The 17,769-nt window shown below is 31.9% G+C and overlaps 1 protein-coding gene across 2 annotated transcripts in view; it reads right to left on the bottom strand.

Annotated features, from left to right (window-relative positions):
• The window catches only part of Septin7 (septin 7), a 98,501-nt gene that overhangs the window by 61,620 nt on the left and 19,112 nt on the right, over positions 1-17,769 (bottom strand). Inside the window, exons 1-2 of one of the 2 annotated variants that reach the window (XM_071614006.1) lie at positions 11,590-11,746; positions 10,186-10,288 (exon numbers count right to left, since the gene is read on the bottom strand). The exons of the other annotated variant lie outside the window; for it this stretch is intronic. Of the exons in view, the coding sequence (XP_071470107.1) occupies positions 10,186-10,195 (10 nt within the window). The 5' untranslated portion in view covers positions 10,196-10,288; positions 11,590-11,746. Of the gene's footprint in view, positions 1-10,185; positions 10,289-11,589; positions 11,747-17,769 lie in introns of those variants that run through there. 2 annotated transcript variants of the gene reach the window in all.

Genomic DNA, 17,769 nt, shown 5'->3' with positions numbered 1-17,769 from the left:
AGGGACTAGAAGAGCATAAGATACTTTTTAAGTGATCATTAAATTTTTTTCACATAAATAGGCAATGCAAAATATGATGTAGTTGTTGCCCTCAAAAATGGTAGGAAATGTAAGCTATGCAAATAAACTAACACAATGCAGAATTTGATCTAAACCACGAATGATATAACCAAGAGCAATAGAATTTCAAAAACTTGATAAATCACAGAAGTCTGGAAAGGAGAGCACATTTCAATGAGGCTTTGAAAGATGGGAGTGCCAATTCAGTAAGCATTTCAACTTTTTACTATATTTGTGGTTAGAAGATATTACTTTTATCATCTTGCAATAGTGTGGGAAAGAAAGCAAAGAATGTTTAAAAGCAGGATCTTCAGTTCTTCTAGATTTTTGGTCATGATGGAATAAATGCCTGGTGGTGCTTGTGAAAATGATGACCACATTGTACACCATTTTCGATTTTGTTCTTCAGATTCCCTCTCTCACATTTCCTGGGTTTTGAAAACAGTTTTGTTCAATTCAAATCCTAACTGAATCACAATACAAGTATAGGACTTCAATAAGAAACTTATTAAATTAGCAGTGTTTGACATAAGTACAAAAATACCTCAAATGTTACCTATTATTAAGATACAGGTGTTCATTTTAACTGAAGTAGAGATGAAACAGCATCAAACTATAGTTTGATTTAAGGACTTTTCAGAATATTTTATTCCATTAAATTTTTTTTTTTTTTTTTTTGGTACCAGGGATTAAACCCAGGGGTATTTAACCACTTAACCACATTCCCAGCCTTTTTATGTTTACTTTTAGAGACAGAGTCTCTCTAAGTTGCTTAGGGCCTTGCTAAGTTCCAAAGGCTGGCTCTGAACTCCATATTGTCCTACCTTAGCCTCTCAAGTAGCTGGGATTACAGGGGTGCTGTGGGCAAACTATAGTTTTTAACAGAATTCATATTGATGTCATTTAATAGCTAAGGACCTACTTCAAAATTAATGACTATATCACACCCCAGACCTCTAAAGCCCATAATATCCAGGCAAATATTTTCGGGTATATGATGATGAAGCAGTCCAAATGATTCAAACAACAGATACAATTAAGACAATCTAACAAAGAAGAAAGCATGGAAATATGCCAAATTATAGCAACATAAAGATGGCCAGTGGAAAATGAATCTTAATAAAGGAGGCTTTAAAACAACCAGTTAACCACAAATTCTTAGAAATTCTTCAAAGGAAAGAATTTCAAGGGAAAAAAAAAAAAAAACAACAAGGTCAACAATGTCATCTAAGAGGTTAAAGAAAAAGTGATTAGTGTACAAGAAAAAGGCCTACTAACTTTTAGTAAAAAGCAGCTTTAAATTAAAGGAAAAAGCCAGGGGTGGGGTTGTGGCTCAGTGATAGAGCGCTCGCCTAATACATTAGAAGCCTTGGGTTTGAACTTCAGCACCACATAAAAATAAATAAATAAAATAAAGGAAGAAGCCAAATGGTAAGGAGTTAAGTATGGGTGCAAAATTAAAAAGTAGATTTATCCTTCCTTTCATCTAGCTGTAAAAGAAAAGATACCACCCATGGGATAAAGATGTGTCCTCAAGAAAGGATACTATTCTTTGTTTTGCTTTTTAATATGCTTATCTGATAAAGATTTTCAAGAACAGACTATAATTAGACACTGATTATTTTCAAGACATTCCATAAATATGTGATCTGAAATTTGCTGAAAGACTATATCACGTCCTTAAATTCTATTAAGGTAGCCTTCAATATGCAGACTGATACACATGCTATTCTTCAAATATAAGCTAAATAAGGTTTTCTATGAGCTGACTCTACAATTATCCTAAAGTAAGTTCATTTGAGTTACAATAATTGACCAACAATCCTAAGATCTAACAAACAATTCTTCTACCTAACTAGAAGCAAAGAGTCCAACCAGACACTCAGTAATTACCCCACTGGCCTAGTACATTTGCTATCTCTTTCTTACTATATTCAGAGATAAAAAGTACTCTTTATATAGCCTGGTTCACATGGATAGCTACATTTTTTAATCCTCATATTATGAGAAAAAAACAGCTACTTGGAACATTTTCTTCATGTTTAATTATTTTTAAAAAAGGTTATCACCATTTTTTGGTTAAAATATTGTTTGATTTAGGCTAAAAATATTGTTTGATTTGATCTATCTTTCATAACAAATATAAGTTATTTTACATAACTGAAATGTGATGAAATCAACTTTTTGGATATTGTATCTCCTTTAATGTTACTCTAAATACTTCCTATTATTACCAGAAGTTGTAACTGCTTATTCAATAAACTTTCTTCCTTAAAAATCCAGTATTCTCTTGAATGCTCTTAGTCTTTCAGATTTTGGAAAAAATAAGACTTTCCCTCTAACTTTTAGTTGTGGTCAGCATTCACTAAATTTTAGTTTAAGGGAAACAGGGCTACTTTTGGTTTATCTGAATCAAAGAACATAGAGATTTTGTGGAAATAAAGTTGGAAGGCTCTATGAAGCTAGAGATCCGCTAAAGGCCACTGGGAAAATGAGGAGGTAAATAAAGGGAAGTCAGGAAAGGTGATAGGAGAATACTAAAGAAATGTTTTTACTTGCCTATCTAAAGGATTAAAGAGGGGAAACAAGGTGTCAATTTTTTCTTGAGGAAGGTGTTTTGTTTTTTTTTTTCTACATAGTGATGCTAAGGAGTGGCTTTCAACCTAGAAGGGGGCAGTCTTTAACTGAACAATGACCCAGTCTTTCCATTTCTAAGGATTCTATAAATCTCATATTCCAAAATGACCTATGGACCCTAATCTATACATAATAGGTAAGTAAAAACACCATATTTTGTATACAGGGATACAATGCATCCCTTGTCTTTCTTTTTTCATTTCTAGTTGTAGATCTCAAAACTGTCATTAAAAAGTAATAATAAAAATAGATTTTGCTGTCACATATACCTACTTAGAATAAATAAATTTTTAAAAATTAATAATAAAAAAATTGGGTATAAAATTAACACTTGACTTAGTATGTACGTTCTATATACAGTGTATATACATTAACATATGTGATTATCTCAAGCCCTCTATGAGGTGGGGTAGTCACACAGAACACACTATGGTCACAGAAGTGTCTTCACTCCACCATCATCCATTACTTACACTATGGTCACACAAGTGTCTTCACTTCACCATCATCCAATACTTACAGGTGCTGAAGGCACCCTAATGCTGTAATTCTTTTATTATCATTATTGTTGTTGTTGTTATTATTATTATTATTATTATTATTGCATCACTGTGCAGTGCCTGGCTTAGAAAAGACTACGTAAGAATTTGCTGTAAGAAGGAAATAGATTGAAATTATCTATCCAAAGCTATATAGCTCTGAAGTTTAAAACTAGAATAAGTACAGTATTCAAGTATCATAGTTGCTGTACTTGGTATTATAAGGTAATTTTAAAAGTTGTTTAAATACAGATGCCTAATTTTCATGAAAAATGTAAACCAAAACATGAGTATAAGGAGTTCTGTTATAAAATTTCCAAAATAATTTGTATATTTCAAATTTAAACACAATAATAAGTTACTACTTTAGGGATTCTAATATATCTATCAGACCAGTAAGATGTTACTACCATTAAATCCAAAAAATAACTTCCATACACACACACATATACACACACACACATACATGTGTATATATCACTTATTACATTGCAATTAGTAGTGTGTGTTTCTTCCCTGGAAATTCCTTTGAAGGTAGAATTAACCATTTTCATTTTTATATCATCCAAGTTGATCCAGAATTCCTAGCATTTACTGTTATGCAGTGTATGTATGCTTATCATAATTCAGAGAATAGATTTTAATTGAATTAAAATCTGTTCTCAATTAAAATCTATTTTCTGAATTATGATAAGCATGCTATGAAAGATCTCATCCTGTATGTTATTACTGTATATCATTTACAAATAGGGCAAGGGGTTAGGAGTAGAGCTCAGTGATACAGTGCTTGTCTAGAATGCTCAAGGCTCTGGGTTTATTACCCAGCACCATAAAAACAAACAAGCAAGCAAATACAGCAATATCAAAGATAAATAAACATTTAAAAAACAGCAATGATGAAATATAGATGGTAATAAGACACCTATTTGGGGCATTAAATTGGCAAAGGAAGAATATAATATCCAATGTTGGCAGTATTCAGAAAAAGAGGTATTAATAACAGTGAGTAGGTAAAATGGTACAATCTATTTTAGGGCAATTTTTATTTGTATCAAACCCCTTTTAAAAATGGCCTTAAAAAACAGCAATTCACACTTCCAAAGCTTTAACTGAAAGTAAATAACTGCAAATGCAAGCAAAAACACAATTATAATCATGTTTACTCTGGTATTACTATTAGCTATCAAGTATAACTATTCTGACAACATGGCCAAGTATAATAGATATACACTCTTACAACTAAACTAAACCAAAGGGAGAGAAAGATAAAACCAAGCATCTATGTTTTCAAAAATCAAGTTTGTAATAAATAGTTCTAGGATGATTACTTAGCCCTTTTTCAAAAAAATAAAATGAATATTAAAAAACACAATTTGACCCACAGTCAGTGCAAGATGACCACAATTTACTGCTAAATTTAAAAAAGCAATCATAGAACATTACAGACGCTCACAAACAGGAATACTACATGTTTCTATACTCAAGTGTCATGATGGGTGAAATGGTAATGTTTATTCCCATTTTGCTTTTCTGCATTTCCTAATTTCCTCAATGAAACAGATTAAACACCTGGAAAGAATGCACAAAATTAAAATAGTAGATGCATGGAATTTCACGATTGCTTTTTCCTCTGAACTTTCTTTTCTTAGATTATGTTTTGTTATGCTGTATGGGTGATAAATTACTTTTTTTTAAGTGAGAGAAAATTCACTATTTTATCAACTAAACAATTGAGTGATTTTCAGTATATTTACTGAATGCTGTACAGTCATTAAGTTATTTTATTTAAAGTAAAATAAGAATAGAGAGCTCAAGGAAGAATTTTTTTAAAACACTACTTAAAGCATTCCAACAAACTAATCTCTTAAAAATACCACTAACTACCCAACAGCCTACATATAAAATGAGTCAGTATTACCTTTCTGGTTTGGGTGAGGATTTTTTTGTTGCTATTATTGTGTTTGTTTTTTTTTTTTTTTTTTGAGATGATGGAGGTTGAACCCAAGGCATTTCATATGCTAAGTCCAAGCTCTACCACTGACTTACATTCTCAGACCTACCTTTTAGTATTCGAAAAAGCTAAAATCACTTCAAACACCAATAGTATGGTGGAGAAAAATAGAAACTATGACAGTCACTGTATATACTAACACTGACTACCTCATAAACTATCTCTAATAAAGCATATATACAAAAAACATTTTATGATAAACATTGAATTCCAAAAATGGCTAAACCAATGTTCTAAGCATTCTCCTACTAAAAAATAGAAATGCAAATCTGCTACTAAAGATATTTGGTATAGGTCAAATACATGTCATGTCATTAAACTAAAACAAAAAATCTCTATCATAGAAATCCTGCAAATCTCAAAATTACAGAAATAATCAAATTTTGGGTTTTTTTCTTTAAAGTGGCTTGATGATGGCTTTTCTTTTTTTTTTTTAAGAATTTTTCTTCATAGCAACTTTATTTATTTATTTTTATGGGGTGCTAGGGATTGAACGCAGGGCCCACACATGTGCTAGGCAAGCACTTTACCACTTAGCTATAGCCCCAACCCTCAAAATTAGAATTTTATCTTCAAAGAAATTAATAGTTTTGATACCACCTGTTTTCAAAATATTTACAGACATAGCAATCTACAGTTTTCTGAGTTCTGCCTCCTTCAAGGATTATAGTAAAATCAGGATTTTTACAATTAACATTTTATTCTCCATTATAGTTAAATCTAATTAGGAAGCATACAAAAACAAAGATTCAAAGATAACGTCACAACTTAGGGGTCAGATCCTAAAGTCAATGTGAAATGAAAATTAATCTTATCACCCATACAGCATAATGAAATATAATCTAGCAACTTGTTTTCTTCCTGCACTAAAATAAGTAACTATTCCTCTGAGCAGTTACACAGTGAATGGATTTAATAATTAGCCTTTGGATGTAGTTCGGTAGTAGAACATTTGCCTATCATGCCTGAGGCACTAGCTTCAACCCAAGTACCACAAAAAAAGGGGTGGCATACTGTCATCAGATTAATATTCAATAAGGTGATGCTCATACACTATGAAAGTATGTGGAAGATGAAAGTGACTAGTGGGATAGTAAATCTCCTCTCCCATTTCAAGACACTCTAGGCAGACATCAATTCCCACGGAATAGCAAGGGGAAAAAAAACAATTCATAAAAGGTTCTACAGTTTTATTCTGATTCATGATTTATTCTTTTTTTTTTTTTAGAGAGGATTTTTTTTTAATATTTATTTTTTAGTTTTCGGCGGACACAACATCTCCGTTCGTATGTGGTGCTGAGAATCGAACCCGGGCCGCACGCATGCCAAGTCGAGCGTGCTGCCGCTTCAGCCACATCCCCAGCCCCATGATTTATTCTTAAATCATGACCCCACTCTCACATATACCCACACTTCTCTCTCTCCCCCTTCCCACAGTTTTTTTTAGGGGAAACAAAAGTGTGTAATTGAATTCATGTGAGCTCAAAGCATTATGGTTGCCCTCTACTGAATTGTGCACTAGAACCAGTATTCCAAAATGACCCTCTGAATCATGGTTAAGAACATAACAAAACTGGGCACCACTGTCTCAGCTACTTCAAGAGTCTGATGGGGTAGGGGAGGGTATCACAAGTTTGAGGCCAGCCTGGCAATTTAGTGAGATTCTGTCTCAAAAAAAAAAAAAAAAAAAAAAAAAAAGAACAAAACAAACTAAGGAGCAAAATGAATTTGCTTCTGTCACCTGCTAGTTATGCAACAAAAGGCTAATCTAATACTTTGGTTTCTTCATCTCTAAACTGGGTTCCTTCATAAAATCATTTTATTGAGTATATCAATAGCCATAATAAACATTGTATGCCACATTAATTTTATGCTGGGTTACTATTTTCAAAACTAGAATGCTCACTTGATCTCAACTTCAATTCTATTCTCAAAACTCTGCCCTAAGGGGCTGGGGTTGTGGCTCAGTGGTAGAGCACTTGCCTAGCATGTGAGAGGTACTGGTTCAATCTGCGGCACCACATAAAAATAAAAACAAATAATAAAGGTATTGTGTCCATCTACAACTAAAAAAACATTAAATTAAAAAAAAAAAAAAACCTCTACCCCAATCTTACAATAAGGCATTAATAATCTGTAACCAGGGCAAACTCTCCTGTATTCTTAAACTTCTACAAATTTTCAATTTTTGTATGAGTCTACTGACTTATCTTCATTTTCTGGAAATGCCACCTATTCTTTATGTGTAGTTTATCTTCTCATGCCAATTATATGCTCCTTTTAAGACTCACAATATGGGAACTCACACCATACCTCTTAAATAGGAAAAAAAGGTATTCAAGTAAGTACTCAGGATATATTATCTGAGGCAAGATTACTGCACAAAGGCTTTACAACGAAGTACAAAGAGTTTTAGATGGAAATCACTGATACAGATTCTCAATTTGTGCCAATGTTTTAAGTCTTTTTAATTATTGTTCTTTTTAGTTATACATAACAGTAGAATGTATTTTGACTTATCATATATAGAGAGATATATACATAATCAATGTTATAGATGTTCATCATAGATATACATAATCAATGTTTAAGTCTTAAGAATTATTAAGAGTCAGAAATGTTCTGAATTTAGATCCCAAAAATGAGGACTTCTAAGGAATTGCTTATAGTTTTATTTAAGTCAAGAATATTAAAACAAAGGTTAATTTTTGGCTTACTATGATTAATGCTGTAAAACTCAGTCTAAGTCTGAAAAACAGATCAACATACTGAGACATTTAAAAGATGACTGACTATATATTAGGCACAACTACTACACAGATGAAAAGATTTAGTCTCCGCACACAAGTCTATATAAACATAGCTAAGTAAACAATGCTCAAGAGCTGGGGATGTAGTTCAGTAGTAGGGCACTTGCCTAGCATGCATAAGGCCCTGGGTTTGATCTCCAATACTAAAAAAAAAAAAAAAAAAAAAAAAAAAGACAAGTTCAAGGTGCAGAAGTAAGGATGTAAGGACTTGGATATCTCTTTTCCTTTATCCTCAGTTGAGGTTTAAGAAGGAGGGGAAAAAAAAAAAAAAAAAAAAGCTGAATTTCCCAGAAGGGTTTATCATAAAAGCTTATAGAGAAGATATATTTACAAACTATATATTTAGTCTAAAAAAGCAAGATCAAAAGACTTATCAGATTTTATAATATTTTTCAATGATTTCCTACATAGGTCAATAAAGTAGTAGGAAATATAGTAATAATGGCTTTGTTAAAGAACAAAATTAAATATATACGATGACTTAAATTTCAAAAAGAAAGAAAAAAATAGCTTATCAAATTTTTATCTGAAAAATTGACAAATTTTAAAACATCTGGCCTTGATCACCACACATTATTCTACTAAGTTCAAGAACTTATTGTTCAAACTAAAATTCTAATACCAAAAAAAATTTTTTTTCTATTGTTATAATTCTCCTAATGGACCTATATCAGAGAACTATAACAATTTATCATTTACAGCTACTAAGGTAAGACCCAATGTTTCTTTATATAATGATGATGCTATAAACCTCCAGGAAAAAAGGCACACTTTTCCTTTATTTTATCCATATATCTAGACCCAACTCTGCTCCACAGCAGGAATTTGCAAGCTAGGTATACTATATTTCTACCAAACCATAGTGGGGCAAGTTAACCAACAAATTTACAACTTTCAGACAAGTTTTAAATGTATGTACTGTCACAATGTGTACAACTTCCAAACAGCCACAATCTGACAAACAGGTAAAATATTTTCTCCCCTCCATAAAGGAGTATTTCATAGCTGATTCAATGAATTCAATTTAATACCAAAATAAAAATACTACATGGTAAAACATGATTAACAAAACCTGATAAATACTACCTTAAAAGCTCAGTATTAAATCATTTTTTATTTTTTATTCTAATTTATTATATATGACAGCAGAATGCATTAAAATTCATATTATACACACAGAGCACAATTTTTCATTTCTCTGGCTGTATATAAAGTATATTCATACCATTCATGTCTTCATACATGTACTTAGGGTAATGATATCCTTCTCATTCCACCATCTTTTTTACCCCCATGCCAATATTAAATCAATTTTATTTGTCAAGGATAATTAATCCACTACTCTCCTTTTTACCTGCTTTAAAAATAAATAAATAAAAGTACAATAAAATTGCATCATACTCGTGAAAGGTTCTAAAGTCAGTCTACATGAGGTAAAAATAATAGTCATTTAAGAATAAAACCATCACTTTAAATTACTAATCTTACTCATAGTAAAATGCAGAATATGTTTCTTTATATGTAATAATATTACCAAACTACAGTCAAAATAGTCCTTAATCTTCAAATGGACTATAAAACAGAATAAGATATTCATGACATAAAACACAAAAGAAAAAAATGAGACTGAATTAGAGAACAAGAAGGGTAATATTTAACTCACTCAAGGGCTCATACTCAAAATGGATATAATTCTAAGCATAATCATTTGGATTATGCTTCTTCACCCGACCTCTGAATTTAGAGCACATATTTTTTTCTGTTAAACGCTCATGTGACATGACTTCATTATAGTAGGTAAAGCACAGAACAAACTTATCCTAAAGTAATAAGTAACCACCAGACACTATTTTCTTTTGCAATATCAATTGTAGAGAATCTCTTTTGGGTTCTATTTCACCTCTACTGCCCATCATTTCCAACTTTTGGTTCCCAATAGATAAGATATATAAATCTCATTATACCACTAAGTTAAATTTGAAAATGTAACCATATAAAAAATAAACGATAACATACATTCACTGTAGTTATTTGCGCTATTTTTTTATTATTGTCTTAAATTTATTCAGAGCTAATCAATATTTTAACTGAAACCAAAACTCCATTTTAGTGCAAAATCATATCTTACCTACTACCATAAGTGTGAATTCAAACCCTCTCTTCACTGATTTTCTATAAACTTGATTTGGGAGATTGGCAAATCCCACGTAGCCTTCAAGGTTCTTCGGTTGCTGAGAAAGGTAAAAAGAGGCAAGTTATTCATGTATCAACAACAGTATCCTATCAGACATTTCAAGTTTTATTTACTAATCTACTTTTAAAATTATACAAAATATTATTCATAGAAAATCCAATTTTTTTAGGTTGATACCAATAAAAAGTATTAGTTAATGGCAGAATGGATGAAATGAACAGAGCTCAAATTGATTGATAACATAATGGCTAATTACAAAAACCCCAAGGGAATGACATAAAAATTAGACCTCCCTCAGAGCAGACTTCAATTGACGATAAATTAGTAAGAAGATTCTAACCAACTAATCCAAACAAAATAAAAAAGCACTTTTACTAACAAAAACTCAAATCCCCTAAAAATGTGTTATGAATATTTTTTAACTATAACCTTTATTCTCACTGATTAATTACCACAGGTATGAGTCTCTTGAAATCTGTTTTCTGAATCATGAAATGAAATAAAGTTTAGTTTAAAGCAATTTATTCATAAATTCTTGAACGCTCTCATGATCAATGTCAATCAACAAACAATAATTTTCAAGCTATTATGCCAGGTCCAATTATGCCACTTCAAGGTTTCACATGATCTTGCCAATCTTCAAGGAAATCAAATTTATCCAGATTTTTAAGTACATCATAATTTCTTTGCTATATGAGTTTTTTGTTCTCCGATGACCTCAATGATTATTTAATAAGTAACTTTTAAAAATCTAATTCTAAATTGGTATAGTAAATAAGTCTGAGTTATAACTTGCCCATTGGTAAGAAACACTGCCCATAGTTTAGACCATCTGAGGGAGTAGAGTCTTACTGGCTAATTTCACTTTGGAGGTTAAGTCTTATTCATTATGACAATATAATGGCAAATACTACTTAGAGATACATATTTCTTTAAAAGTTTTGGCCACTTTTACAACAGTACTTTAATAAAAACTCAGGAGATCAAAGCATTAATTCAACACATTTGTATTTAACAAAGTCATCTACGTTCTTCACTAGAATCACATATGTAGCAAAATATTTTATCAATAATCTTTTTTCACTCATAGTTTTTAATCCAAGTATTGATAAGCCAACTCAGTTGATTAAATTGAAAAGCTAATTTTAATGCTAATAATCAGGAAACTCATCTTAACATAGCATTTTAAAGTCAATATTTGAAAGCTTACTATAAGTACAGCTAAAATATGTATTAAATTTAAGGTTTCCTGAGTATACATTTCATCCAACTGTGAGTTAAATTTAAGTAAACTTAAAATGAAAAAATGTCTCTGTATAAATTATGTAGTATACTTACAGCTACTTTGTAAAGAACACAGTTCCATCATTCCAGTGTTCCAGATTCCAAACAGAACAAATTCACAGGGGAACAGTAAACGAGGAATTCCAAGAATTGTAATGACAATTCAATCCAAACAGGAGTGGCAAATCCATTGGAACACAACAAAAGGTAGAAAAATAAAAGTTACTTACATGTAACTCAACAAAATAGATGTAAATCACAAATAAATTGAGAACAGACTTCTCTACACATTTTGGTCTTTTTTTGTGTGTGTTTACGGGACATCAAGTAGTGTGAGTTAAAATTCACACTAGCCTTGCTATTATCCTGTAGTGTGAGTTAAAATTCATTTTCAATAGTTATCCTGCTGAAATATAGAACAAAAGACTCCTATGTTTTTATAAAGGCCAATTACTATGCCTTGCATCTTAAGTCTTCCACATGAAATGGTTGAAAGATGACAGAAGTATAGTTTCAGGAAGATACACAGGCAAAAGCTTTTAATTTTCAATAACGAAAAAAAATATAAATATTTTCATAGTTTCTTTTTTCTTGTGGGTTTTTTTTTTTTTTGGTCAGTCACTGTATTAATAGCAGCCCAAATCAGATAAACCTAAATGTTTTAACTAAAAATCTTCTCATACAATGCTACATTTCAATTCTATTAAAGTGAAATTCAGAGTTAAAAGAAATGTAGACTAGATACAGGAAAGGGAAGAAAGTTAAGATAGTAAGCAGCAACATATGGCAAGATAGGATAAACTGTGAGCTGTGAAAATTAATGAAACAGAGAAGAAAAGACAATCACTGGACAAACTTGCTGTGAAAAGTGTACATATTTACACAAATACAAATCTGTAACCTACTTCTACCAATCTGAGAGAGTTAAGGCATTACTGTAGTTTTATAGTTAATTAAATTTAGTAAATGAAAATCTACTTTGAAACATAATTAATTACAAAATTATTTTTCCCATGACACAACCCTCCAATGACTTCTCCCTCAAAAGTCAAATTCAAATCCCTAACAAAAGACCTACAGTGGTTCTCAACTTCAGCTGCATCTTAGAAATCATCTAGGGAGTTTTGATAAAATACCAATGCCCTGGTTATACTCCATCCAGATCAATTATATCAATTTCTAGGAGTAGGACTCACCCATTAGTACTTTTAAAGCTCTTCAGATAGTTCCCATGAACAGCCAGAGCTAAGAACCACCAATTGACAAGCACCCCGGCCCTCAAGATCTAGCCTTGCTATTATCCTGGCCTAGTTTCCTACAACTCGCCTTACTAATTTTTCTTCCAGACACAGTGAATGTCTAACCACTTTTAAAACACACTAGGATGCTTTAACTTCATGACTTTTACACTCATTGCTTTTTCTTTCTGTAAGAGATTATCATTACACAAATGTCACCTTCAAAGATAGATGTGCCTGTCCACCCTATTTAATCCACTCCTCACCTAGTACTTTGCTGCTTGCTTTGTACTTAAATTTACCACCATCTAACATGTATGTTAATCATACTGTTTATTAGTTTTCTCTACCCCATTGCTAACAAGATTGTAAGCTCCATCAGGGCAGAGATTAAATGAATTACATAAATTGCAGTATCAAAAAAGAAGCCATCTGGGAGAGTTGAAAAACTTCAGAAATTATGGTATTTTAGTCTGCATCTTCAAAGAATCCACCAGACAAAAGACATAACAAAAACATCTAAAGAGCCTGGCTCTGTGTCTTATTCATTGCTTTAGCTTCAGAATAGTCTTTGGTACATACTAAGAAAAGAGGGAAAAGTATTCTAGGTAAAAAGTGGACCCTAAATTAGAGATAAACTTGGTATTTCTAGGAACAACAACAACAAAAAAGGGTATATGAACTGAGGTAGAAAAGAAGATAAAGGAACAAAGGAAGGTATGGACAAGGACATGAGTGATGGGAAATGAGGTCAGGGAAGTAGGCAGGGTATGATCATGTGGGACTCAGCCAAAGTAGAAAGTCTAAATATTATTTTAGGTAAGATGGGAAGCCACTGGAGGGTTTCCACAGGCAAGTGACCTGATTAGTATTTTAAGGATAGTTCTCCCTGCAAGGTGAAGAGTGGAAATAAGAAACTAGTAAAGAGGCTACTGCAATAGTCCAGAAAAGAAAGATATACTGAACTAAAATGGTACGGAAACAATGACAGATTAAGGATTCAAAATATTTTGAAGATAAAGTTAAGAGGATATTGCTGATGGACTGGATGTGATTAGTGAAGGAAAAAGAGATGAAAGATAATTTCTAGATTTTTGGCTTGAACAACTCAATGGCTACTGACATCTCCTAGGGGAAAAAGGAGTAATGGTAGAAGAAAAGATTGAATGGTGAAACACAAAATCAAAAACAGCTTTGAAATGGTTGTTTGAGGTGCCTATTATCTATTTGATATGTCCAGTAGGCAGATTTAAATACATGGCTCCAGAAATTCCAAGACTAGTTAGTGTTGTAAATACAGATTATGACTGGGAAGGGACTAAATTCCCAAAAAGAGATTATAGATAAAAAAGAAGGGAATTCAGAGCCCTATAACCCTAAAATATTGATAGGTAGGATGTGAAAGATTAGACAATGAGAAGGTATGAGGAAAACCAAAGCCATTTCAATAATGGACTAGTCAATCAACTGTGTGGAATGCTACAGAAAAGAAGTCAAATGAAATATGACTCTAAAATTTGAAAGTAAAGTTGCCAGTAACTTTTAAGAAATGCAGTAACTGTTACACAGTAAGAAGAGTGACTAGTTTGGTTTACAGTAGATAATTCTTTGCACTTACTTATTAAAATATTTTGTTATTTCAAAAATCAAATGATTTTGAAACACTTATGGTTCCCTCATATGACTGATATCCTAGATGGGTAGAATTGTCATATTCATCTCTATAGTACTAGCAAAGTGTCATTTACAGAGTTGATAACCAAAAATGGTGGAGGACTGCATTCAGAATCATTTCTTCTGAAAAAAAGTGTTCAAAAATCAAAGACAAATTGGTTTGACTACTGCTGTAAAATAAATTATCACAGAATTTGCATAAAAGTATCCCATCAAATAGAAAAATAAAAGTCTAAAGCTACCTGGCTCCAAATACTATTTAGATAGTACACTATTCACAATATTGATTGACTAAGGCACAAACTTTTCATATCTCATAAGAATCTTTCCTAACCCCAAATTCTAAAATAACCAGTTTGTAATTCTGAAGACTTAACCACCCACTGATTCTTTTCCTGAACAAACAAAATGTTCACAGTGCCAGTTGGGAAATATAATTGCTGGATAAGGAAACATTATTTATAGATGTAAGTGATATAACCATGGTATTTATAAGTATGAGAATTATAAATAAATGTATATTCACCCAGGCTTCTACCTAAAACCTTAAGGTCTTGAAAGTATTCTTTGATTTTAAACATCAGCTCTGTAAAAAGAAACCTTAATCACTATTTCCAGATGAATATATTCATAGTTTTTAGTTATATTCTATTTCTGCGAAAATTTATATTTAAAAAAAAAAAAAAACCTAGAGCTGGGCACAGTAGGGCATGCCTGTAATCTCAGAGGCTTGGGAGGCTGAGATAGGAGGATCTCAAGCTCAAAGCCAGCCTTAGCAACTTAGCGAGTTAAGCAACTCAGCAAGACCCTGTCTCTAAATATTTTTAAAAGGGGGAGCAGGGGAGGCTGCTCAAGATGTGGCTCAGGGGTTAGGTGCCCTGGGTTCAATCCTGAAGAAGGAAAGAAGGAAGAAAGGGAGGGAGGGAGGAAGAAAGAAAGAAGAAAAAACTACAATGCCACTGCTTGCTGGAAATTAAATAAAATGTGGAATAAGATCAATGTTTAACTTATCTAACCTTATTTCTAGAAATCAAAACTACTTAAAGAAAAAGATGCTTATATAACTGAAACTTTTCAAGAATTCTTCATGTTCTTTTGCCATGTTCTTGTTACACAGAATAAAGTCACTAAAATTTGATACCTAAAATCCCATCATTATATTTAAAGGTATGGTATTGTATTTGCTCTAACAAATCTTTCCATCAGAGTAGAAAATCACAACATATTTTGAAATTTGCTCAACATGCTTTTTGGTAACAACAATAAAAAAAAAATAAGCAAGGGGAATTGTAAAAGAATGCAAGCCTAATAAAGACCAAAATCTCAGGAAAATTAAAAATTATCCTGGAAGGATTTTCATCAACCTTCAAAACTCCCCCAATCTTCACAAAACAAGATTCCAATAAAAAATCAAAGTGGTGAAAAATAATAACATACAACCCAAATTTCCTTAATATGTTAGAATTCTATTTCACCTCTTGGTAATTACGATTTTTAAAAATCAGGTTATACAGATCCAAGGATTATATCAATTACTTTCAAATTCAATGATAAACATTTGGTCTTTCCACCTTTGGATTTTAAAATTAAATATATATGTAGATGCACATATGACACACTGTTTTACAAAAAAATAAATTTTTTTCTCCTGAAAATTCAGCTTTGTTTTCCAAATATTCCTTGAATTGTTACAAGCTTTTGGTTAATTTCCAGAGTTCTAAGAAAGTTAATTTTGACCATTCTTGCCTATTTTCTCATTGATTTTAGTGGTGGAGAGAATTTTCTGAGATCTAATTTCTTTGACTGTCACTCTGCCAAATGTCTGAAAATGGTTTTTCTATTCAGTATGCCCTTATCTGTCCATGTCTATTCTTCTAAACCCGTGCTTTTATATCTGCATGGCATTTGATATATGGACATACCATAATGTTTTTTATTTCACTTGTTCAAGGAACTTGTTTTATAATGTTTCACTTTTATTAACAGGGCTTTTTTTTAAAATATGCTGCTATTTAAATCTTACATATTCTCAAGATTATAAATTTGTAGAACTGGAATTTGCTGAGTTAAAGGGAATGAAGATTTAAGCTTTTGGTCCACAAAACCAAACTGCTCCTCAAGTAAGTCATTTAAATTCTGACTGCTCCTCAAGTAAGTCATTTAAATTCTGACAATCATGTAACCGAGTACCTTACATTTCTACATTCTCAGCCAGTACTGGGTCCTTCTATTCATTTCAATTTATTCTCTCAAAACAGATCTTTTGGCAATGATGAAAATGTTCTCTATCTGTGCTGATTATGTTGGTCACTGATATTATGGGCCTGTTGTGCACTTGAAATGTGACTAGTTATACACATACATACATACATACACACACACACACACACACTCTCTCTCTCTCTCTCTCTCTCTCTCTCTTTTGGAGGGAAGCAGTTTGAGAACTAAGCACGATAACCACTTGAGCTATGTCCACGTTTTTCTTATTTTTGACACACTCTCACTAAATTGCCTAGGCTGGCCTTGAATTTACAATCCTTTTTCCTGTTTCCCAAATCACTGGGATTACAGATATGAGTCACTGCACCTGGCTTGAAATGTGACCAGTTCCAAATGATTTTTTAATTCTAATTTCTCTTTTATTTTTTATTCTAATTTGTTATATATGACAGCAGAATGCATTACAATTCATATTACACATATAGACCACAATTTTTCATATCTCTGGTTGTACACAAAGTAGAGTCACACCATTCATGTCTTCAAAAATGTACTTAAGGGGCTGAGGATGTGGCTCAAGCAGTAGCACGCTCGCCTGGCATGCGTGCGGCCCGGGTTCGATCCTCAGCACCATATACAAACAAAGATGTTGTGTCCGCAGAAAACTAAATAATAAATATTAAAAAAAAAATTCTCTCTCTCTCCCTCTTTAAAAAAAAAAATGTACTTAAGGTAATGATATCCATCTCATTCCACTGTCTTTCCTACCCCCATCAAATGAGGTGTTCTAAAGTTTTTAATATGTACATCAGATTATAGAGGTTTACTACAAATAAAAAGAATGCAGAATAATAAAGTCTTTAACTTTTTATATTGACTGAATGTTAAAATGATAGAATTATGGATTACATTTGGTAACATAAAATATTAAAGTTTTTATTATTTAATTTCACCTTTTTACCTTTACTTTCTTAATGTGTCTACTAGACTATATAACTGTATAAACTGTTAATATGTGTGGTTCACCTTATGTTTCTATTGGACAGCTAGAATTTAGCTTTCTAAAAAAAACTGTTTAATAGTAGTATATTTCCTCCCCCTG

Source organism: Marmota flaviventris, chromosome 1 (assembly GCF_047511675.1).
Source record: "Marmota flaviventris isolate mMarFla1 chromosome 1, mMarFla1.hap1, whole genome shotgun sequence".
NCBI lineage: Eukaryota > Metazoa > Chordata > Mammalia > Rodentia > Sciuridae > Marmota > Marmota flaviventris.
This window is presented reverse-complemented; position numbering and strand designations above follow the sequence as displayed.